Here is a 24,896-nt window from a genome sequence, read left to right as displayed (position 1 = left end):
GTAAAAAGACTTGGACATTTATACTAATATCTAGCCTCAGACATACTTAGGATCACTAGGACATATGCAAACAACTCCACTGAAATTGTTCTAAATAAAATTGCAGCTGACCCTCCTCCAGGTCGCCAAAGCTAATGAATACTGTGCTATATGTCTTTATCTTTCTTGACTTCTCTGCAAGAGTTAACATTTTTGGCCACTGTCATCTTGAAACTCTTCTCTTACTTTTTTTGACTGTGCTCTCTTTTGGTTCTGGAATCCCTTGGCCACCCTCTTCTCAGCATCCTTCTTGTCTTTCTCTTGAATGTTAGTTTTCTCCAGGGTTCTGTCCTTGTCCTTTTCTCATTTTCTGTAATATTCTTAGGAAATCTCATTTGTTTTCTTGTCTTCAACCTACAACTGAATGACTACAAAAGCTCTGACTCCAGCCCAAACTCTTCTTGCCTTTATAACCCTGAATACTCAACTATGTCCCAGAGGTACCTAAAATTCCATATATCCAAAGTGTAAGTTTTCAGTTTATCCTTTAAATCAGTTGTCAGTAAACTTTGGCCTGCAGGCTAATACTGGTCCATGAGTTACTTTTTTAAATTGTAGGAAAAAAATAAAGAATAACATTTCATAACACATGAAAATTATATGAAATTTACATTTCATTGTCCATAAATAAAATGTTATTGAAACACAGTGACGCTCGTTCATTTTTCATATGACTGCTGTTACACTACCTCAGCCAAGCTGAGTAGTTCAACAAAAACCATACGGCCCATAGGGCCTCAAACACTTACCATCTGGCCTTCTACAGAAAAATTTTGCTGACCTCTCCTTTTTGTGGTCTCTATGTCACTTTTTGATGGTGAAACCAATTACAGAAACCAGAAAAATAAAGACATCCCAAATTTTCCTTTTCTCCCCAAACTCCCCTACTCCACAAATCTCTATCACTATGTTTTACTGACTTCGCCTCTAAGTATATCTCAACTCTACCATTCTCTCTGTCCTGGTATCAGCTATCTCCTCATCTACTGAAGTAGCATCCTTTCAGTCTCCTACTGTAGTTCTGTCTCTCTCCAGTCCGCCCCTTGTACAGATGAAGTCAAGTTTCAGCATGCACATCTGCTCTTTTCACTCCATTGATCAAATACTTTTAATGTATTTCTCCTTCCTTTAGGGCAGTGGTTCTTAAGGCAGCATCAGCATTCCATGGGATTTGTTAAAGATGCAAAACCTCAAGTCATACCCCAGACCAACTGAATCAGAATATCTTGGGTAGAGGCCATAAATATGTGAGTTAATGATCCCTCCAGTAATTGTGATGCACGTTTAAGTTTGACATCCCTGGAACCACTTATCCTAAAGGATAAAAATAGAAATTTCTTTGTAAGGGGACTTTTTAAGTCCCACCATGGTTTGATTCCAACCCAATCTTGTTTCCCATTTATTCCCTCCTTACTTCTAGCTGCTCTAACCTGCAAATGAGGAAATAAGAACCCAGAAGTTAATTAATTTGCCTCAGGTAACAAGGCTAGTGAGTGACAGAGGAAGGAATTGAATTAAGTTAAGCCCAAGGACCTTTTAGGACCACACGATGCTACTTTTTAAAATATATTTACTATACTCTTATTTTCAAAATACGTCCATTACAATAATAATTAATTGATCCTAGTTGTTAATTTAGTTTTCCTTCTAGACTACAAACTCCAAGAAGCTAAGAATTAGTTTGTCCCATGTGAATGTTGTCAGTAACACTTGACTCTCTACCGCCATCTGGAGATTTGATATAACAATTCCAAGGAGAATCTCAATAAACAGGAACTCAGTCTTCTGCCAGTAGAGCACAGTGGGTTAGGCCAGAGCTCTGGGGTCACGCTCCCTGAGGTCAGATAACTGGGCAATCATCCTGTGGCTATTAGACCTTGAAGAATTTCTCTGCCTTAGGTTCTTTTTTTTTTTTTTCCCACTGTTGTGGCCTCTCCTGTTGCAGAGCACAGGCTCCGGACGCGCAGGCTCAGCGGCCATGGCTCACGGGCCTAGCCGCTCCGCGGCATGTGGGATCTTCCCAGACCGGGGCACGAACCCGTGTCCCCTGCATCGGCAGGCGGACTCTCAACCACTGCGCCACCAGGGAAGCCCTGCCTTAGGTTATCTGTAAAACTGGATTGCTAATAATCATCTTCATGGAATTACAATGAAAATTAGTGTTAGGTGATATTATTATAATTATTAATATTGTTCTTATAAAGGGCTTAGCTAGACTCTGTAGTTAACACAAATAAATAAATGATACTCCTTTACTCAAATATTTTATTATCTCCGTGGGTAACTAAAACAGACTTAGGAAAATATTAACCATACATGTTCTAAGTACTGAGATAGTTCTTATGGTGTTAACCATGAATGTGAAGCAGATAAAATCTGAATTATACAAAGATTTATAGTTGGTATGTGGTTTTGAAGTGAGAAAGCCTCTCAGGAAAAGATTTTTCCTGAAAATCTTTGTGCAGATTGAGAGTAATATCTGTAAAGCACTAAATAAAACATGATATAAGTGTGTACCTTTCTTATTTTTACAGTCATGATGATGAAACCATTTTTACTAGTGCATAATCACGCAAGACCAGATCTCATTATCCAAACAGAAACTAACATATGGCTCAAGAAGGGTTTATCATAAAACCTTTATGATGTTTTTGTGTTGTTTTTTAATATACTCAAAATTTATTCAATTAATAACTGTGTTTTTCTGATACAAATATATTTAGAATAGATGGCTTCATAAATGTAAATTATTCGTTTTTACCTTAAAGGGAAACCTACAATTTTGATGTTCCTGCTCATTAAAAAAGTAACAAATATGTTTATTTATGGAACTTCCCTCTGTGCTAAGGAAACAACTTTCTTCCCATGTAGTTATTCAGTAAATGCCCATAAGTATCAACTACATGCTGTAAATTCCCAATATATACCAGACACAGAAAATAAAAAATTTAGGTTAGAGTGTCTAGTTATCAGTCCAATTAGTGGAATAGAGTGAATATATATCTTCCAAGGCATATGGAGATACAATGTGATTATACTAAATTATAATACAATGTATATAAAATTCTAGTTCTGAATTTCCCAGTATTTCACATTAAAATTTTTGTCCTCGGTCCCTACGGTTGCTGTCACAATAAAACTATTACTTTGTGTCCTTCCTACTTTACTCTAGACTTTCTTGCTTTACTTTTTTAGCACAGGAGATACTATGTATCCAAACCACCTGCCTTACTTCCAATTTCCCTCTCTGTAATATCATCTTCACTTTAATATCGTAACTTCATGGCTAATACATAAATCCTAAGTGTCATTTCTATGACTAGAAATATTTGGATTTGGCACCAAAATCAAAGGCAAGAAAAATAAAAATAAACAAATGGGACTACACCCAACTAAAAAGCTTCTGCACAGCAAAGGAAATCATCAACAAAACAAAAGGGCAGCCTACTGAAGGGGAGAAAATATTTGCAAATCATATATCTGATAAGGGGTTAATATCCAAAATATATAAAGAACTCAATATCAAACAGACAAAAATCTGATTAAAAATTGGGCAGAGGCTCTGAATAGCCATTTTTCTAAGACAGACATACAGATGGCCAACAGGCATATGAAAAGGTGCTCATCACCACTAATCATCGGGGAAATGCAAAATCAAAGCCACAATGAAATACTACCTCACACCCGTCAGAATAGCTATTATAAAAAAGACAAGAAATAACAAGTGTTGGTGAGGAGGTGGACAAAAGGAAACCTTGTGCACTGTTGGTGGGCATGTTAACTGGTGCAATCACTATGGAAAATAGCATGGAAGTTTCTCAAAAAATTAAAAATAGAACTACCATATGATCTAGCAATTCTACTTCTGGATATTTATCTAAAGAAAATGAAAAGACCAACTTGAAAAGATATATACACCCCTATGTTCATTACAACATTATTAACAATAGCCAAGAGATGGAAAAAACCTAAGGGTCCATCGATGGAGAAATGGATACAGAAGATGTGGGATGTGCGTGTGTGTGTGTGTGTGTGTGTATAATGTTTATTATTCATAAAAACGACAGAAATCCTGCCATTTTTGGCAACATGGATGAACCTTGAGGGCATTATGCTAAGTGATATAAGTCAGATGGAGAAAGTTAAATACTGTATGATATCACTTATATGTGGAATTTAAAAAACAAAAACAAAAACACCAAGCTCATAGATATAGAGAACAGAACAGACTAACAGACTGGTTGTTGCTGGAGATGGGTGTGAGAGGCAGGGGGGAGGCGGGGTTTGCCCACTGAAATAGATGAAGAAGGTCAAAACGTACTAACCTCCAGTTAAAAAGTAAATAAGTCATGGAGATGTAATATACAGCATGATGATTATAGTTAATAGTACCATACTGTATATTTGCAAGTTGCAAAGAAAATAGATTAAAAAATAAATATAGAAATAATATAAGAAAGAGAATGATCTAATTTTCATTGGGGTTCAGTGATGCTATTTCTTCTTGGAAGGGCTTATGTTCATGTATTTATTTCTGGCAACTACAAAAGATTATATAACTTGCTAACAGTAACAATAAAACCCAAGACTATAAAATATGGAAAATGATATTTATGGATAGATACATGCCTTAAAATTATTAGTGACAGAATAGAAATGAACTAAAATCAAACTAAGTGTCCAAAAATAGACAAATAATTGGGAACAATTTTGATAGTCACATGTGATGTGAAAATATGCAGTTATTAAAAACGAGATAAGGTATCAATGATACCAAGAGAGTTGCTAATGCTAAGTGTAAAAAGGAAGACACAAAATTAAAAATAAAGCATGATATTAAATATGAAGAGATACAAAGGCTTTCTTAATTTAGCAAAGAATGAATCATGGACTATGAAGTTGGGCATGCTCATTGAAACCCTGGTACCGCCTGCCTTTCAATGAGATTTATTACTCTGAGTCAGGTTACTTTACTTCCCTGAGCTGCAGCTTCCTCATAGAAAGTGGGAATAACTACCTTGTTTGATAGCTCTGATGATTAGGAAAAAAAAGTAAAACCTAAATGGCACGTAGTAGTTCATCAACAGATAGTGAAACTTTTGTTTATTACTGTGTTATTCAATACCTCTGTTGAAATAACCAGAAGAAACAACATGGAAATGTTTGTTGCTCTGGGAGCTGGAAAAGTAGGTTTACATTTTTTCTGTTCCCTGTTTTTCTACATTCTATAACTTACTGGTAATGAGCAAATATTATTTTACAATGTTAAATAAACTTTTAAACATCCCTTTTACTAACATAACCATAATTTTAATGTCATGCACTAGTGTATGAGGAGTGGTGATAGATGGTAACCTGAATGTAGAGAAAAGAGATTTGATAATCTACTCATTCGACTGCACCTGGATTCTCTTGATAAATCAATCATATTGCTCTCCTTCAGATTGTGTTTCACATTTTTATTGGCATTTTTCATTTAAAAATTGATATGATTATGAAAGTATGATATTAAGGCCATTATGAATTATTTAAATATGAGAAAATGTGTTCAAAACTGTCTTAAAACAGTAATGTAACCTAAATTTCAACAAAAGGAGGCTAGGAAAATGATATGATCACAACAACTGTTACTTTTTAACAGTTAACTTATATATATATAAACACAAAGCACTGATTATGTATGAGACACCATTCTAAGATCTTTTCACATAATAACTCATGTTTGATATGCTTATATTAAATGATGATTAACTCATGTTTACTAGATGTTATGATATAAATACTATTATCTCAAGATGAGGAAACTGAGGCACAGAGCGGTTAAGTAAACTGCCCAACATCATACAATTAATAAATCATAGGGATAGGATTTGAACCCAGGCAGTTGGACTCTCAAGGCCATGCCATTAACTCTAAGTTCTTATACCATAAAAAAAATTAGATTTAAAATACCCACTAGTGCTCCCTATTTCATATGTTTACTCTTTGATTTGTTTCTTCTTAATCCCATATAATAACAACATTAGACACCAAAAAAAAATCTAAACTAGATTTTCTTTTTTAAAAATTCTAAGTGTCCAATAACCAAACTGGAAACTTAAGCGTATAATGAACACTTACTTGTAAGAAAACTGGTGTTAAAACTTTAATTAATTTCCTACTTGGGGGATTAGATAACTTCAAAGAATATTTCTAACCTTTATTTCTTTAATTTGTGAGATATACATTTCAATTTTATAAAACCGAATGTCATGTATTTTTAAAATGTATTAGTTTTCATGAACCTCACATTATTTTTCACCAGAAAACAGGGGGTTATTATTGTACTTGTGTTAAAGCTGAAACTTTGTCACCATTTTCATTGTAATTCTACCCTTGGGAATAAAACAGTCAGTAGATTTCTGCATCTTCCCATCTCCACCCCCCAGCAGTGAAAGCATTAATTCACTGAAGCAGATAAACAAGATGGATAATGATTGTTATATGCTCAGTGATCCTTACAATGGGGAAAAGTAGAATGTTCTCTAATCATTCTCAAATTTGGAAACTGACTGAATCTCCTTTAGGAAATAGCAAGTTCTCATCATAGGTGACATTCTCTCTAGTAGACTAGAAACTAGAATATCTGCCCTGAATTCTGGGAAAATATGTTATATTAGATCCATATAGTAAAAACTTCCTTATTTTATGCAAAGTGGAGAAGACACATATAAATCATCTTTAAAGTAAAGATGTCAAGAAAATCTCCCCTCAACCAAATGAGTTACACTGAATGTCTCACTTCCTTTCTATATATATGAAATTGTCAGGAAAGCTTGGAAGTATCATGTTTCTTCCCTTTCTATGAATTTGCTAGTTATCATGACAACGTGTGTAAATCACGCAGTTATTAAACGAAATACAATGATTCCATTTTGAGGGAGGGAACAATATAATACATAGACCCAGGCCATTTTTCATGGTCCAATTCATTTAAATTTTTCCAAACACAAAAATTAAAGTTCCCACAAAAGACCAAAAAATGTGGGTACAAAACCATATAAGTACACATTTTTGCAATTATAACAATTAAAACTAATCCCATAAGTGTTTATGACTAGATACTCCTCCATACTGTTGGAAGGTTTTAGAGAAGAATATCTTTTTTTTTTTTTTCCGTGAAGAACTCCTCTTTTACTTTTATTACTTTGGTTATATTTCTTTCATTTTCCTTTTTTTTTTGTTTTTCTTTTTTAACATCTTTATTGGAGTATAATTGCTTTACAAAGTTGTGTTAGTTTCTGCTGTATAACAAAGTGAATCAGCTATATGCATACGTATATCCCCATATCCCCTCTCTCTTGTGTCTCCCTCCCACCCTCCCTATCCCACCCCTCTAGGTGGTCACAAAGCACCAAGCTGATCTCCCTGTGCTATACAGCTGCTTCTCATTAGCTATCTATTTTACATTTGGTAGTGTATATATGTCAGTGTTATTCTTTCACTTTGTCCCAGCTTACCCTTCCCCCTCCCTGTGTCCTCAAGTCCATTCCCTACCTCTGCATCTTTACTCCTGTCCTGTCCCTAGGTTCATTAGAACCTTTTTTTTTTTTTATTCCATATATATGTTAGCATACTGTATTTGTTTTTCTCTTTCTGACTTACTTCACTCTGTATGAGAGACTCTAGGTCCATCCACCTCACTACAAATAACTCAATTTCATTTCTTTTTATGGCCGAGTAATATTCCATTGTATATATGTGCCACATCTTCTTTATCCATTCATCTGTCAATGGACACTTAGGTTGCTTCCATGTCCTGGCTATTGTAAATAGTGCTGCAATGAACATTGGGGTGCATTTGCCTTTTTGAATTATGGTTTTTTCAGGGTATATGCCCGGTAGTGGGCTTGCTGGGTCATATGGTAGCTCTATTTTTAGTTTTTTTAAGGAACCTCCATACTGTTCTCCATGGTGGCTGTATCAGTTTACATTCCCACCAACAGTGCAAGGGGGTTCCCTTTTCTCCACACCCTCTCTAGCACTTATTGTTTGTAGATTTTTTGATGATGGCCATTCTGACCGGTGTGAGGTGATATCTCATTGTGGTTTTGATTTGAATTTCTCTAAAGATTAGTGATGTTGACCATCCTTTCACGTGTTTGTTGGCAATCTCTATGTCTTAGAGAAGAGTATCTTTTTTATTGTACTAGTGGCATATTCTGGTCAGAATCATGATTTCTTGCCTTATTTCAATTTAGTTAAATCCAGTATATTTATTGAATGCCTATTAGGCACAAAAATGATTAAGCTGTTTTCTCCCTTTAATGTTCTCACGCTTTGCACATCTGTAGGATGAAAGGAGTAGAGGAGCTAAGGGTAATAGGAAAGGATTAAGGTGACTGCTCACATAATTTAGGGCATGTAGAAAATCCCATGTAACAAAGAAGGATCAATTATATAAGAAAATTAAAAGTGAGAAATTTCTAGTTTCTGGAAAGGTTACTAGATTTAATCAGAGTAAGTCAGAGAGAGAGCACAGAAAATTTTACCAATGAGGACATTTTGGTAGGAGAAATAGTTTCAAGGGAGAATTAAGGCCAAATATTGAAGAAAGACACAGGACAGACAGAATTTTTCAACCACAGAGGTGAGTATTTTTAATCAAGTCTAAAATAAGACAATACCACATGAATTTAAAATAAGTCTTGAAGTGTGGTCCTTAAGACCAGAAATGCCAAGGAAGTGTAAGATCTGCTTACTCTACACTGAAAGAGGGAGAAAAGGAGAAAATGTATCCTCTTTGAGAAAGAGCTTGTCATTTGAGTATCATAAGTCTCAAACAAAAATATGCTAATGATAATGGGAACATTATTTGCATTGGAATGAGAGTACCATATGTTATGACATATATCATGATGGGGAAGAGTCAGGTAAGAGGTATAAAAGAATGAGCTGATGTTACACAGAATGGCCATGGTACCCTGGGGAAAAGAAACAAAAGAGAAAGAAAAAGAAATGTGAGGCTTAGAATTAACTCTGACAAGGATTGAGTGGAGGAAATGAAATCACAAAACCAAGGTAGAGATTACTACTGACCAAAATGTGGAATACATGGGGATAGGTAACACACATGTCCATGTGAACTGAATTCTCTTAAAATAGAAAAGCTCAAAGCAGATGGTTTATCCTTTATTATACACTATTCCCTCTCTTCCCAATATACTGCACAGTGACCATTTGCGGGCCAACATAAATGTGTCCTTAGTGTCTTCCTTTAATTTACTGATCATATTTAGGTAATAGACTCCAAATCTGAAGACATTCCACAGCTTCCCACAGTATCTTTTACTGACGCAATAGCAGTGACTAAAAATTGGGGGACTTGGGTTAAAACACTTAATTTCTAAGATTTCTCTATTTGTGTATAAAATAAATAAAAGGCAAAGAAAAAAACCCTGAGCTAATTAAAATAAAGGCTGGTACCACTTCCATCATACAATACATAAAATATTAACAACTTAACTTACAAAAGTTATTTTACAGTTTGAATATTATATGATTAAGGTAAAAATATTTCTGGTGGTTAATTCATAACAAGCACTTACCCTGTGGCTGACGACTGGGATGGTATATCTGAAGGTCAAATGGCTGTGCACTAGTTTTCTGAATCACACTGACATTCTGCCCTGTCCACTTATTGGCTTTTGACAATGTGTTGGTCCTCCAGTCCGTCCAATAGACATCACTCCCATATAGAGACACAGCAAAGGGATGAGAAAGGTATTCATGACCTCGGATGATTTCTATCATGCCTGTTCCATCATAGAGGGCTGAATAAATGGCATCTGACCTACAGAAAAGGAAATGCATCAGTAGTATATCAAAACTCATTCAGATAGTCCAGTGATGTGCTTATACTATTTAGATAAATGACAAAAAATTTGTAAAAAAATATTTTATGGGCCTGTATCTGATTTGTAGAAACATTAAAAAAAGCCATCCTAATGAAAACAAAGATCACCACTGATGTCAATGTGTGTATACATGATACGTGCACATGAGAACAATTTTTATTTTGTAAATATTATCCGAGGAAGGTAACAGAAAATAAAGAAAAAAATCATTTTCTAAACCTGGCATCTGTCCAAACTATCCTTTTTTCAAAGTGGTCCACAGTGAGTCCATTAGGCCAAGCCCCTGTTTTCATGTCTTTGTAGATGGTTTTTCTCCCAGCACCACTCATGGAGGCAGATTCAATGCGAGGAAAGTTGGCATCCCAATCTGTCCAGAAAAGAATTCTGAAGAAAAGGAAAGAATACTCGTTTCAGTCATTCAATTCACAAATATTTATTGAGTGCCTATGACATGCTAGGCACTGTAGGTAAACAATCACAAGAGAAACAGATGCATTATCTACCCTCACAGGGCTTATAGTCCAGTGGGGGAGACAGACTAAATAAACACATGAATATAAAATTACAGCAACTGAAATACGTTCAAGAATAATTTTGTTATGAGAGAGAATAGCAGGTGTGTGATCTACTTAGAGAAGGTAATCAGGAAAAGAAAGCACTTTGAGGAGGTAATATTTACACTGAATCTGAGAGATGAGGAGAGCAGTATAAAGAGCAGGACATGAAAAATAAACAGCAGATACAAAAGCCCTAATGGGGGAAAAAAGTGGGTGACTGAGGAACAGAAATAAGGCCAATGTATCAGAAACGGGGCAGTGAGGAGAAGAGGGGAAGAAGGTGAAGTTGAAGAGGGTGATCTTGCAGGTGATCTTGCAGGGTAAGGTAATTATTTGGGATTTTATTCCAAGGGAATAGAAGTACATTTAAGCAGGGGAGAAACATGATATCATATACAAGTGGATTATAGAGAGGCAGGAGAATGGGTACACCAGGTGGCTATTTTAAAGGACCAGGCAAAGACGGTAGTGGTTTGGGATATGGTGATAGCAGTGAAGTGAATGGATTCCAGGAATATTTTGGAGGTAGAACTAAGTGCCAGGACTAAATGATAATTGGATGTAGGGAATGAAGTAGAGAACAGAATCATGGATGACTGTCAGTTTCTTGTTTTGGCATACTCAGAGTAAGGACAGACAGAGGGTGTGCAGGGAATCCATTAGGTGAAATGGGAAAAATGGAAGAGAAACAGATTTTAAGAGCTGGGAATTGAGTGTGCATGGGTGTGGATAGCAACTGAAAGTTTAGCTTTGAATTTTTGGATCTTGAGATGTTAAGACATAAAAAAGGAGGTTTCCAGGAACCTGGGTGGTACACCAAGGTGAAGTTCAGTGAAGGTGGCAGAGTTGGAGACATGAATTTGAAAGTATTCTGCATGGAGATGATATTTAGATTCACATGAATGGAACAGATCATATGACAGAGGGTACAGAGGAGAAACAGAAGGATATCATATATTTTGATTTATACAAACATGCAAGTGTTATAATACAATTTATTTTTTTACTAAATACTACTTGTAACTCTACAAATTCATGGTGTATAAACAGTTCCACACGACAGGCATCAAATGTTTCATGTTGTGCATTTGATTTCTAAGGCTATTAGGTAATAGATAGTTTATGTTTCATTGACTGTGGCCTAAACTGCTGATGCATGTTTCTATAGTATTATAATATAGTTACACAACAATTCCACAATTATTACAACTAGCTAATGTTTGAGTGCTTACTATACGTTAAATACTATTTTCAGAGCTTTATATAGATTATCTCATTTAATCCACCATGAGGCCATGGCTAAAGTTATCCATGTTTTACAGATGAGAAAACAAGCTTAGAGAAGTTATATTACTTGACCAGGTTATATGGCCAGCAAGTGGCAGATGGAATTGGGAAACTGGATAGCTTAACTTCTGTTCTCATGCTTTTCACATCTAACTCTTTAATATCATGTCACTAAATAAAATAACAAAGGGAAAGCATCTGGTACTGGAGTAGGAACATGGTTGGTAATCAATAAACGGTAGTTGCCTTCTCTACCTTGGTAGTAGAACCAACCCAATGGACAGCATGGAGATTTTGGGAGGGAAAATGCAAAGAACTGGAGAGACAGTGACAGTCCAACAAATTTTCCTATTATCAGTTCTGACAACATTTTGGTCAGAAGTGGTAAAGTTACTGGTAAACATAAATTTGTTTTCATTATAATTGTATATAGCCTTGCTATTTTGCAATTCTTCCATTACTATGAATGATCCTTAGGTATATGAATTTGGTGGCTATCTTGGAAAAATGAAACAATCCTCTGGAACAAAATTCAAAATGCAATTCAAACTTTCTTCTCTTTTAAAAAATTTATTATATCCATTTAAGGAAATGTGGAGTGATGTAAACTAAGTGTTCATTATGACCTCAATTTTTGAGAGGTATATAATCTCTTATAGGATATGGGAATTACAAATTTGAAATGACTGGAAGACAATACCAAACATTATAGAATTAAGTAAGTATGTGTGCTAAAGGCATGTGTGGTCAAGAAGATATTGACCTTCTAGATGAGTAGGTTCCCATACAACTTAAGTACTAGACCTTCAAAAAATGTCATTAAATAATTGTGTCAGCGTTGAATGGTGGCAATGCGTATGTTTTTGCATCAGACAAGCTTGCAATCAAATTTTCGATCTGTCACTGATTCCAGCGTACTTAATCTCAGCCTCCGTTTGCTCATCTGTAAATAAAAACTCTAACAGTACCACTGATCGGAGTATTTGATGAGGTAATGGATGTAAACAATTTAGCACACAGAATGGCTAGCACATAGAAACATTGGTGTTTACACAAGCAACCACACACATATTCAGAGAGAATATTCTTTTAAAGGCAAAATTCAAAGTCATTCCAAACTATTAAAGAAATGGAGAGAGAGACAGACACACACACACACACAGAGGGAGAGAAAGAATGAGAATTAATACTAATGTCAATGTTTAAATGTTACAACAGCATGTATGTGAAGGTAGATTAGTTTTACAAAGTAAGCATGAGTCAAAGCCATGAGAAAAAAATTCAGAGGAGTAGGTCATAGAATAGGTTTATCTCACAGAATATCTCTTAAAAAATGAGTTTATATTAAAAAAAAGTTTTTGTTTCATTAGCATCTTTAGGAGTTTCCATAGCTCTGGTGGTGGGAGTATATCCACAAAAACAATATCTAAATCATTCATTGTTTAACCACCAAATATTTGAATAAGTTACACAAACTATTGGGGAAGAATAAAGATGAACATTAATATATCAGAGGACAATGTATTGATAATTGTTGAAGCTGGGTGATAGACACGAGGGAATTTATTTTACAACTCCTTTTATTTTGTGTATTTAAAATTTTCTAAAATAAAAGTTTAAAAGTGTAACTAACCCAAAATTAAGTAAATAGATAATTTTTTAAAATGTACCAGAGAACATTTATAAAATCTTATTGTTGGGAATCTTTTTCTGAAAAGACTAAAGTTTAAGAATAGGATTGTTTTGTATGAGAAAGTGCTAATTATCTGGAAATATCAGTACTATATATTGCTTATAAGTTATCATATGTAATCTGTTGCTAATTAAATAAAACAAAGGTTAATTAATATAAAGCTGGTAGGCTATTTGGTTAAGTAGTTGAATGCCTTTCTTGAAAACGATGAATATGAAATGAATTATGTGTCTCACTTCAAATTTAATTTTGGATGCACACAACTTTTCACTGACACCAGGCTGTTACTTATCAGCTTCCCCTTAAACGTAACATTAAAAAATTAAGATTATTTGAAGAAACAAGACCAACCTAGCATCGATTAAATTTATGATGATATCCTGACAAACAAGGTAAAGTAGAGAGATTTGCAAGTTTGAAAAAGACTAGGAAAAATAATCCCTGAAAACAAAATCCCTGAATTTGAGAGTCATAGGTAGTCTGAGTATCTGTGGATAAGATCCCACTAGATCTAGAGAACACTGTACTCCACACTGTGGATTGATGACCCAAAGACTTCTGAAACACTGTCTTTTGCCTGTATAACAAATAGAGAATTGGTGTCTCTCTTTTAACTTTCTACCTTCTTCTGCCTTATGTGGTTGCAGCAATTCCCAACATGCATATAAGTAACCGTGCAATTCTGCATTCTCTATATGTAGGTTTACCAGAAATAGACACTGTAGACTTTCAAATGCATGTTTCTAGTGGACAAAAATGTATGGCTTGGGACACTCTGAGGAATTATAAAATAAGTGGTCCCTTCATTTCTTCACTAAACATAGCAGTATTAAGCTGTTTCTTCTGCAGTGGTCACTAGAGTCCTATCTTTTGTTAATTTAGGTGGGAAATTTCCAACACTTTTTATAAAATACATGTTCTAGAATTAGTTTCCTTAAAAAGATTCTTAACCTTGACAATAGTCAGTTAACAATCAATTTTAAAAGTTAATTTCAAGGATCATTGTTTCATAAAATTCTAAGCACTCTTTTGTACACTTTACAATGTGGTCTTTTAAAAGAATCATTTTTCCCTTATTACTTTCTTTTTATGGTTAAAACGTATTAGCATTTCAATGACTGCATTATTTCTTCAAGTATACAAAGAGTGAATATCCCTTCTTACAGGACGTATGGAAATGTTCAACCATGATTGCTTTTAAAAAAGAGACTACAGTCTACTGATTCTATAGTTCCTGCATTCACAGATTAGTCTGTATCAGGATTAAATTGGGTAAACGGACCATGAACAACTTGTACCATTATGGGCATGAAAGAGCTATTATAATCTATCAGGTCAAGGTGCAGAAGGTGAAAATAAAGGATCTTGGCAAAAAAAAAAGAGGTTATCTATAATCTTTGGGCCTTCTGAAACCAACAATGTTATTAGTTTCATTTAGAAACGCTCCCGGATAAAATTAAAATTTTATTTAGATGTCTCACTAATCTTCACAATTACTATATCTGCTTTCACCAGCTGCAATGGTTATAGCAGAGCCCATTTATTACGACAAATGAAAACTAAATACCAGCAAAGAAGCAAGAAGACACCATGCAGTTACAGGAGCATAAAGGCAATGAAAGTTCAAGAACTGAAGTGAGTACCCTGTAGATTCTGAACTCCCTGGTGCTTGTTACTCCCTAATAATAAGCTTGATGTTTAGAGGAGATTCAAGTACTATTTCAGGTCACCTCAGCAATAAGTGTATTCCTTTAAAATGGAATGAAAGAAAAATAGCTCCTCCCTAAGATGCCCAATTTAGCATCTTGGAATAACTTGTCACTTGGGACACTGGGTCAAAACCCAGAATACTGTAGGAATGTGACATGATAGCAAACATGTCTTATAATGTAAAATGAAGGTCTGTGGATTCTATGTTGAGGAAGCAAAGTATTGATTAAAACATTTCTTTTTTGAGATTTGTTAAAAAAGGTCACAAAGACCTTGACTGCTTCAGAAGATCATGTGATGTAAACATGTTTTATCGGTTTAATGTTATAGCCTGCTTTTTTTCCTCAGCTGTGCTGAGGGAACAAAGTGGCTGGTTGCAAACTTTTTCTTTCATTCTTTATTGTCAAAGAAGATGATAGTATTACCCATTAGTGTACTTTACTGTATACTTCACTCTTTAAGTTGTATCCTTGAGTTCCAGTAAGTTTCATGTAAAATAAAGGTCTATTCATATGCATTAATTTACTGAACAAGCACTTACTGAGCACAATTATATATATCAAGGGCAGTGAAGGATTTCATAGACATGGAAGCAACTCTGCCATCAGAAAGCTTATGATCTAGTAGGAAAGGTTATAGCATTTACACAAACTACATTTCTCGAAAAATTATCCAGTGGGTTTATCCTAAAATAAAAATTTTCAAAAAAAGTTTAAATGTCTTTGGAGTTTAAATGTCTTACCTATTTCATCAATAATGTGAGAAATAGGGGAATACTTATTTTTACTAGTCTCTCAGCCTACTTTATGAAAGGTCCAATGTTTAAAAATGTCTATGAACTTTTCACCAAAATATCCAATAAACCTGAAAATAAATTTTAATATTTGCACTACATTTTAAAAATTTAATTGCTACATTTTAAATTTACAACTGGGCTCTAAAGGTATTTACATGAACCTCATATTTAACCATATCAATCCTTTATAAAATAATTTTTAATAATAAAAATTCTATCATATCATATGATACCCAAACCTGTCAAACTTTTAATTTATTCCTAGAGTTAGTGAATTGGTACTGCCATTTGAACTTTGATCATTTACACCAGAAACAATTTTACAAGTGCTATTTCTTCACCCATTAAATAAAATTATTACCACTGTAATTATCTTAATTAGCCTCACAATTTCATAGTAGCAATGGAGGACATCAACTTTCTCAGAAGCATTATCAAGTTTTCCTTCCTCAGAGGCTAGCTTACCATACTAACTTTCAACTCTTAGAGAATATTTTACTTCTGGAAATCCCCTTATACCACTGAAATAGTGCCTGATATTTTCATTTAAATAGCATTTGTGGGTTGTGTATCTTTTGCATTTCTGTTTTCTTTTTCTCTTCTCAGGTTGGCTATTCCCCAAACAAGCTGAGATAAATAAGTTTATTCTAAGCATTATCAGTTCCAAGCTATAGGAAAAGAAGCTTCAATTCCCAGATCTACTGCTTTGCTTGATCAGACTATTTTCAAGATTTTTTATACACCTGTTTTATTTATTTGTTTTTTTCTCTCTGTGTGCCATTTGTTATTTTGAGAAGCAGTTCTCCTACCATGTTGGTATACTTGCTAAAATTACAACTTTCTCCAAAATACCACTTTCCCTTATACAGAAAGTTTCTCATGCAGATACGGTGCTGGTACAACGTAGATAGGTCTAATAGGTGAAAAGTTCACAACAGTAGCTGTTACACGGAGGGTAAAAACCTCCGTTGATGATGGACCTCTGTGGAAAGTAAAGGGTCAAGATTGGCAATCTACTCGTAACCTCAGGGAGAGTCTGTTTGAAAAAGGGAACTTTTCATTAGACACAGATGACCTCTTCCTAGTGAACTGTTATTACAGGAGGTAATGAGTGAAATGGGCAAAGCGTAAACCATGTAAACTGGAGGACATACCTCCAGGCTAGAAGATACAACTGCCTTACTTCACTCTGTATGACAGTCTCTAGGTCCATCCACCTCACTACAAATAACTCAATTTCATTTCTTTTTATGGCTGAGTAACATCCTATTGTATATATGTGCCACATCTTCTTTTCCATTCATCTGTCGATGGACACTTAGGTTGCTTCCATGTTCTGGCTATTGTAAATAGTGCTGCTATGAACATTGGGGTGCATGTGTCTTTTGAATTATGGTTTTCTCAGGGTATATGCCCAGTAGTGGGATTGCTCAGTCATATGGTAATTCTATTTTTAGTTTTTTAAGGAACCTCCATACTGTTCTCCATAGTGGCATGGACTTATATACACTACCAAATGTAAAATAGATAGCTAGTGGGAAGCAGCCACATAGCACAGGGAGATCAGCTCGGTGCTTTGTGACCACCTAGAGGGGTGGGATAGGGAGGGTGGGAGGGAGATGTAAGAGGGTGGGGATATGGGTATGTATGTATATGTATAGCTGATTCACTTTGTTATAAAGCAGAAACTAACACACCATTGTAAAGCAATTATACTCCAATAAAGCTGTTAAAAAAAAAAAAAGATACAATTGCTGCTCTGTTGATTGTGGCCAGATCTCCCTACTTTTTTGAAAGAAGCCAGAAATCCGGAGTTGTATACAAAATCTTTCAATATTTTAACTCTTGCCAACTAATTCAAATGAATGTCAAACTCTGTGGAAGGTAAAACAAACACAGCAATGAGAGTTGCCAGTTTGGAGCCTTGGTCTAGACAAGCTGCCTTGTCCTTTTAATTTCTGTATCTGAATTGAGGAAAAGGAAAAGAAACAGACTTCCCAATCTATTGATTTCTGGGTCTTGGGCATAAACCAGGGCACAAAGCAGACAGTGTGGGCCAGGAAGCTGACTTAAACACAAGGCTCCCTTTTCACTCTTCTTCATCTCATTAAAGTCCCTCCTGGCTGGCTCCCCCCTCGCCGTGGTCCTCCCTAGACTTTGTATTACTTAAAGGTACAGAGCCAAAAAACAATTTCCTTTCTACCATCCTTTAGACTTGCCAATGATTTTGGATTAATGAAATAATTACCAAAGAAATAAACAATTAACAGCAAGAGCAAAGCATTCCCATGTAGATGAGTTATATATTATCTTCCACATTTTCCCAGCTCCTCAAAACAACCTAATTATAAAGAAATTATTATCCCTGATTTACAAAAGAGAAAACTGAAATCTAAGGGAAGACAATACACTTGAGTAGATTTCCCAGAGGATAAATGACTGAGCAGTGCTGGAACCCTTGTATTCTAGCTCCAAATCCACTGTCTCTCTTCTGCTATTTCACAAAGGAACACAGGGAAACAGTGGGGGCAATAACCTGAATTATACATTTGACCTTGTTTTCCAGAATCATGTGTCTTGTCCTTCAAATATCCCAGTAGTTAGCATCTCAATACTGGACTCTTTCAAGCTTATTCTAATATTCTTTCAAACTAACTCCAAGTATATACAAATATCAATACAGATATAGGGTGAGGTGGTTAACATCAGTGACTGTTCGGACCAAACACTGTGGTTTGCAACCCTTAGAAACAATTACAGCATCTCTTTGTCAGGTCAAAAAGAAATTCATTAAATTACTGCTTAAAATAGAGTTACAACAGCTTCCAAAAGGGCCAAATGCCCACATTTAGAAAAAAAAGTTCTATCCTCTAAAAGTACCTATATAAGCAATCCTATAACAAAATTCATGGTAACAAACTAAAACTGGTTGAGATATATCTATATTTATAGCTATATATAGATAGATATATGTACACACACACACAATTATGTATATAATTGTATATGTACATATAAACACACACATGTATAGAAAACTATGCACAAGTATATATACACACATATTTACATGCACAAAATAAGCACTATGACTCATAATTTATGAGATAATAGAATTCAGTATTAATTTGAAAGATTATTTTTTATGCCAAAGTGAATCTGTGAAAGGCAAACTTCTTTACCCATATCTTGGGTCCAAAGCGATGGCCCTGGGGTGTTCCATAGCTCCTGCTATGAGTGTAGTTCTTAAGGAACCATCTAGTTTGGCCACTTCGATTTGGTCCAGATTGCTGTCTATCCAGTATATGTTGCCTGCTATCCAGTCAACTGTTAGTCCTTCTGGGGTAGCCAGGCCATGCTCCACAACCACTTCAATGGCACTGACACCTACAAAAAAAGAGAAGCCAACACTTGCACCCATTCAAGGAACATGTTAAGCACAAAGGAAAAGGCCTACTTATTAGCAATATGAAGTACTTAACATTATATTAACCTTGAGAGATATAGTGCAATAGTGTTACCTGGCACAGAGGAAACTAAGAAGGCCCCAAATTTAGAATCACTGATCTTTCCCAGCAGAGATTTTTAATCTCTTAAATCCTTTCAGTGACAGTATAACAGAATTTTAAAACAACTCTGAGGCTAATAACAATGTTTAGGTTGCAAAAAAGTTATTTCGTGCTTCTGACTTTTTAGTCAGAACAAGGGATTTTGGAAATAATAATGATGTGCTGGTTAAAATTGCTGCAATTTAATTCAAACGTTGATCTTCAGGGGTAGAATAAAAAGAAAAAGTCCACCTGGGGTAACATGCATCATAGCTACTCAGCACCCACTCTTTTTTTGAAGCATGCCTGATAAGATCACTCTTGCTGCATTTAACCTTAACAAAAGCCCCAAATCACCCACCTCCACACCATAAGCCAAGTTTTATGGCTTGCATGTTATATCCTGCAAGCCATAAGACTTGCAGGATATAACATGTTTGCAAATGAGAGAAGAAGGCAGTAGTGTGGTCTAAATAAAAATAAGCAATTTGGTAATACCCAGCACTATTCTTATTTATCCATTCCTTAATTTATTTTGGAATTAAATATATATATATATATATATATATATATATATATTTAAAAAACAATCCTTTTTCTAATAGGATAGCTCTTTGTAATTTATGACATTGCCAGTGCTTTTGTTAGACTTTTTAATAGTGTGGTTTTTTGAACAGTTAACCATCTAAAGTCATGGATCTAAATCCATCATTTGAAGTCAGTACCTTGCAATATGACACAGTACCTTGCAATATCACAGATCATAATTATATAGTGTGTTCAAATACTATATTTTTCCAAAATTGTATAGGTGATTTAAGGAGGAATTTGATGGTGATAGAAATACCTGGCCTTTGGAATGCTACACAGATCTAAAATTTTCAAGAGAATTATTACGTATATTTATCTCAAGGCCTTGCTGCTAAAGAACGGCCTAGATTGGAGAAAAGAGATGTCAAATCACGGGAAAAACATATTCAGCTCATATTTGTCATCTTTGTAATAATTCATTATTACTTTGAATTATGCTGAAAGGTGAAAACCAAATAAAACACAAGCTATGTTAACTGACAAAAATATGACTACTAGTATGTAGGAGACAGTGCTTTTTTTTTCTTGTAAATAAATTTCTTCACCGAATATGCATGAAAAAGTTCACAACTTGAAAATGGTGTGAACAGTACAGGCCTTCACCACTTCCCTCCCCTATCTTCACACATACACTTCACATCCCTGGTTTTACACATATGAGGGAGAAGATGAAGAACCAAAGGCCAAAGATTAATCAAAATTCCTTCTGATTACAGCATACTTTTCTGGAATTTTCAGCTAGAAATCAATCTGAACGTTAAGTCAACATTGTAATAGATGTACCTCCACTCTCAGAAAGCTTGCCCCGGTATATTCTGTCTTCTACAACATCTGTCCAATAAAGTAAACTTTGATTGAAGTGAAAATCAAGTGCTATTGTGTTTCTCAATCCAGGAACAAGTAAACTATAGTCTCTTTTATGAAGATCAATCCTTCTGATCTCATGGCGAATTGAAAAGATGATGAATGCTTCAAAAGGATCTGAAAATAAATTTATTTTAATAGGCTTATGAAAATATTTATAGGCTTAGTAAGTGGAATAAAGTGCTTGAGGTCAAAATCCATTTATTTAAAAGTATAATTTATTATGTAATTTTCTCTCACTAAAGGAACACTTTCTTTTAATCCAAAATGTAAAAGAAACTTGAAAAACTTAGGTTTATTTGTATTTATTAAAATAACATATAAATGTGTCTTTATTCTTTGAACTTTTATACACCTGATTCTGATTTTAAAATACAAGAATTGTTGCATTTCCAAGACAAAATGTAAGACTTTCTGTTTTAAAGTAGTTTCAGCTGACAATCTAAACTTCAGAAACATCACCATAGGAATTGCTAAGAGGTGAATAAAACTAACGCTGCCACTCTTAGCCCATCACATGACTCTAGATCCATAAAGGAGAGAGATTCAACAAAAAACAATTATTGGGCTGATAATTAGTGAATACTCTCCATGAGGGAAGATGGTGGCTCTCTCTACAACCCAAGAAGATCATGTCTACAACTCTTCCCCCACTAGTTTTTAATCCTGGACCAGGCCTGAGTAGGGAGAAACAGAAAAAGCTTTGAAAACAAATATGAGATTAAAGTTTTATATTTTTGTACCTAAAAGAAAGAATTTTTAATACCCCAAAGTTAAAAAAAATTATGTTATCATTTTGAAATGTATTAAGTCCTATACCAATTACCATTGGACATACTAATATGGGTTAGACATGAATTCACTTGATGAATATACATTTTGAGGGAGGGATCCAGGTTCACAAAGATTTCTCCTGTTTCCATGTTAGTGCCACTCTTTTGTGCTTTTCTTTAGGGAAATTGATTTTCCTATCCCAAGTCTATACATGTCTGTGAATGTGAGCTGTTATAATTATCCCAGGCCAAAGCGGTTGACTCAAGAGGTGGATGTGAGATCTAAGTCAGGAAGACGGGTTTGTAAAATTCCAGAGAAGTTTTCAAGCTGAGGGGAAAGAGTCTCTTTTCTTCTATGGTCACAGATTTCTCAGCCTAGTGTTGTCAGTTCATGTCCTTGTAGTTTGTGTAAGTCTACTCGTGGTATTGTAGGAGAAGAGAAAAAAAAAGCCTCAGAAACAGAAGCAGTGATGACCAGGGGAGAGACCATGATGTCCTAAGGACATTCAAATCTGTAGTTCCAATTACCCCTAAGACTAGCTCCTTCCTTCAAATACCCTATACACTTCTCATACTTTCAGTATATGAGCCAATGCACTTAACTCTATTCAACTTCATTTGAACTGGGATTTTGTCAATTGCAACCAGGTTTACTGTTCTTATTAATCTTATTTCCTCAGAGAGGTCTTTCCTGATCAGTTATCTAATAAAAGCACACCTCCATTATTCTATACCATCATAGCCTATTTTTTTTTTTTTGAGATACACTTTAAAATCAATATTTCTGTGTTTGCCATTGATCTTCCTCACTGGATTATAAACTCTCTTAAACAGGGATCTCATCTGTCTTGCTCATTATACTGTCCCTAACACCTAGCACCAGGGAATACATAGTACATACCAGGTCTTAGATTAGAAGGTGCTGGCTGCCTTGGTGGAGGGAAGTCACCTGCCATTTTTTTTTTCACTGGAGGTGAATCTACTTTAGGGAGCTCTGCCCAGCACATTAAATAAATGTGTTTTGAGTGATTAAATGTGGAGAAGAGTTGAATCCATCCTAAGAGACTATCTGACAGCTAGCATGGGAGAGATGCTGCCACAATCAGCAGAGTCATTTACTTGCCCTTCAGCTGATCACATAGTATAAGCAAGCCTGGCCATGACCATAAGAACTGTCCAGAAATCCTGAGAATTTGTGAGCAAACATTATGTATATTGTTGATATAATACCTAATATCATTTAGGTATTATGGATATTTATTGCATAGTATTATGGTGTTTATTGCACAACATTACTGTGATAATAGCTAACTGATACAAGACACCAAACATGTACAAAATAACCAGTTCCAGAAAGCTCCCAATAGAACAAATACTCATAAAATTTAAAATCCAAAATTTAGCGTTTTTAAAGTAAAAAAAAAAAAAAAAGGTTGTGTTAGATGCACAGTTGTTTAAAAGAAATAATAACTAATTTTGGATCAGCAATCCTTATTTGATTACCTGCTTTGGCTGTGAAACAACTATTAGCTTAGAAACATTCTTTATCTTTTCAGGAATTAAATGTCCTTACCTGTAAAATGAGGTTAACAATAACCACCTTTCAATCTAACTTAAACTCTTGCTATCAGAATCCAATTAGATGACGTCTGCAAATTTGTTTTATAAGCTGAAAACCATCACAGTAAACACAAATGTAGCAGTAACTGTGATGTAGTCAGCAAGTAACAGACTTGGAGTCAGAAACTGTGGGTTAAGACAGAGCTCTGCTATCAACTAGCTGTATAAATTTGAGAAATTTACTCAGACACTCTGATCCTCAATATTTTAATTTATAAAGTGTATAACATACTAAGTTATCAGGATAATTGACAGTTAAAAGTGTGAATACTTAATAATATCTTAATAAATATTTAATAATTATTATGACTATTAAGTTCCAGAAATCGCTCAAAGGAATAAGCAAAAGAGATACTGGGTAAGAGAAAAGGTTGGATGATGACACACCAAAAATACTCAGCTATTTCTTAACATATGCTGAAACTAGGGACATTACAGCTCTGAAGAGCCTTCCCTTCCTTTGGCTTATAGTTTGTTTGCCCTTAGTTAAGTAGTAAATTGTAGGTGCAGCAGCTACTTGCTAGAGAAGCTTATATTGAATAATGTTAAAGAACACAGTTTTTAAATCACAAAATGACTGCTTCTTCAAAAGTATCTACTTTTCTTACATACATAAATGTGTTATTTTATTTTTAGTATGCTAGAATGAGGAAAGCCTTTCTGAGTTTGATACAAATCATAGAAGACCTAAAGAAAAGAATGAATTTTATTGTTACTGAAGAAATTGTAGGAGAAAAAACAATGTAAAAAATGTCAAAAGACAAAAGGAAAACTGGGTAAAATATCTGCAATATAATAAAGGATTAAATTATTTAATACATATGAGCTCCTACAAATTGACAAGAAAAAATACATGAATAACGGGGCAAAGGGTATTAAAAAGAAAATTCAAAGAAAGGAAAATATAAACAACTTTGAAATTTTAAAAAGTATTCAATTTCTGTCATAAAATGATAAATGGATTTTAAAACTATGAAAATATTTGATAAGACACTGTTTTGATTAAAATGTAGACAAAAGGCACTCTGGTATAGTGATAACAAAAGTATAACCCCTAAGTAGCGTCACTGTGCAATATTCCATCAAAAGTTTATATATATATTACACTATTTGATCAAGTAAGTCCATTTGTAAAGGTAGAGTTGTACATATGATAATTTGCAGATGAAGATGGAAATCCTTTGCAATATCATTTCTCGTAGCAAAAGATTAAGCAACATTAATATTCCTCAATAGATGGCTGCATAAATAATGTATGATAGTCACAGAGTGTAATATTATAAGGCCACATAAATGTGATTAATATGCATGTGCTGATGTGGAATAACTTCCAATATTTTGTAAGTTGAAAACAGCAAGATGTGAACCGTGTGCATGATATGCTACCATTTAAGTTAAAAAATAAAAGATTTTTCTAGACCTATGTGATGGTAAATCACAGAATACATCTTAAAAGATTAATGAAGGAATGCTGTTACTTCTGCCATGGGAACTGGTGATGAGTTCAGGAGTGGGAAGAAAA

The 24,896-nt window shown here is 34.6% G+C and overlaps 1 protein-coding gene across 1 annotated transcript in view; it reads right to left on the bottom strand.

The window, feature by feature from the left end:
* The window catches only part of LRP1B (LDL receptor related protein 1B), a 1,467,083-nt gene that overhangs the window by 622,427 nt on the left and 819,760 nt on the right, over positions 1–24,896 (bottom strand). The window contains exons 24-27 of the mRNA XM_027078335.1: positions 20,901–21,098; positions 19,161–19,365; positions 10,155–10,319; positions 9,627–9,871 (exon numbers count right to left, since the gene is read on the bottom strand). Of these exons, the coding sequence (XP_026934136.1) occupies positions 9,627–9,871; positions 10,155–10,319; positions 19,161–19,365; positions 20,901–21,098 (813 nt within the window). The remainder of the gene's footprint in view (positions 1–9,626; positions 9,872–10,154; positions 10,320–19,160; positions 19,366–20,900; positions 21,099–24,896) is intronic.

Source organism: Aethalodelphis obliquidens, unplaced genomic scaffold, assembly GCF_003676395.1.
Source record: "Aethalodelphis obliquidens isolate GAN/ISIS:26980383/991018 unplaced genomic scaffold, ASM367639v1 scaffold2, whole genome shotgun sequence".
Classification (NCBI taxonomy): Eukaryota; Metazoa; Chordata; class Mammalia; order Artiodactyla; family Delphinidae; genus Aethalodelphis; species Aethalodelphis obliquidens.
This window is presented reverse-complemented; position numbering and strand designations above follow the sequence as displayed.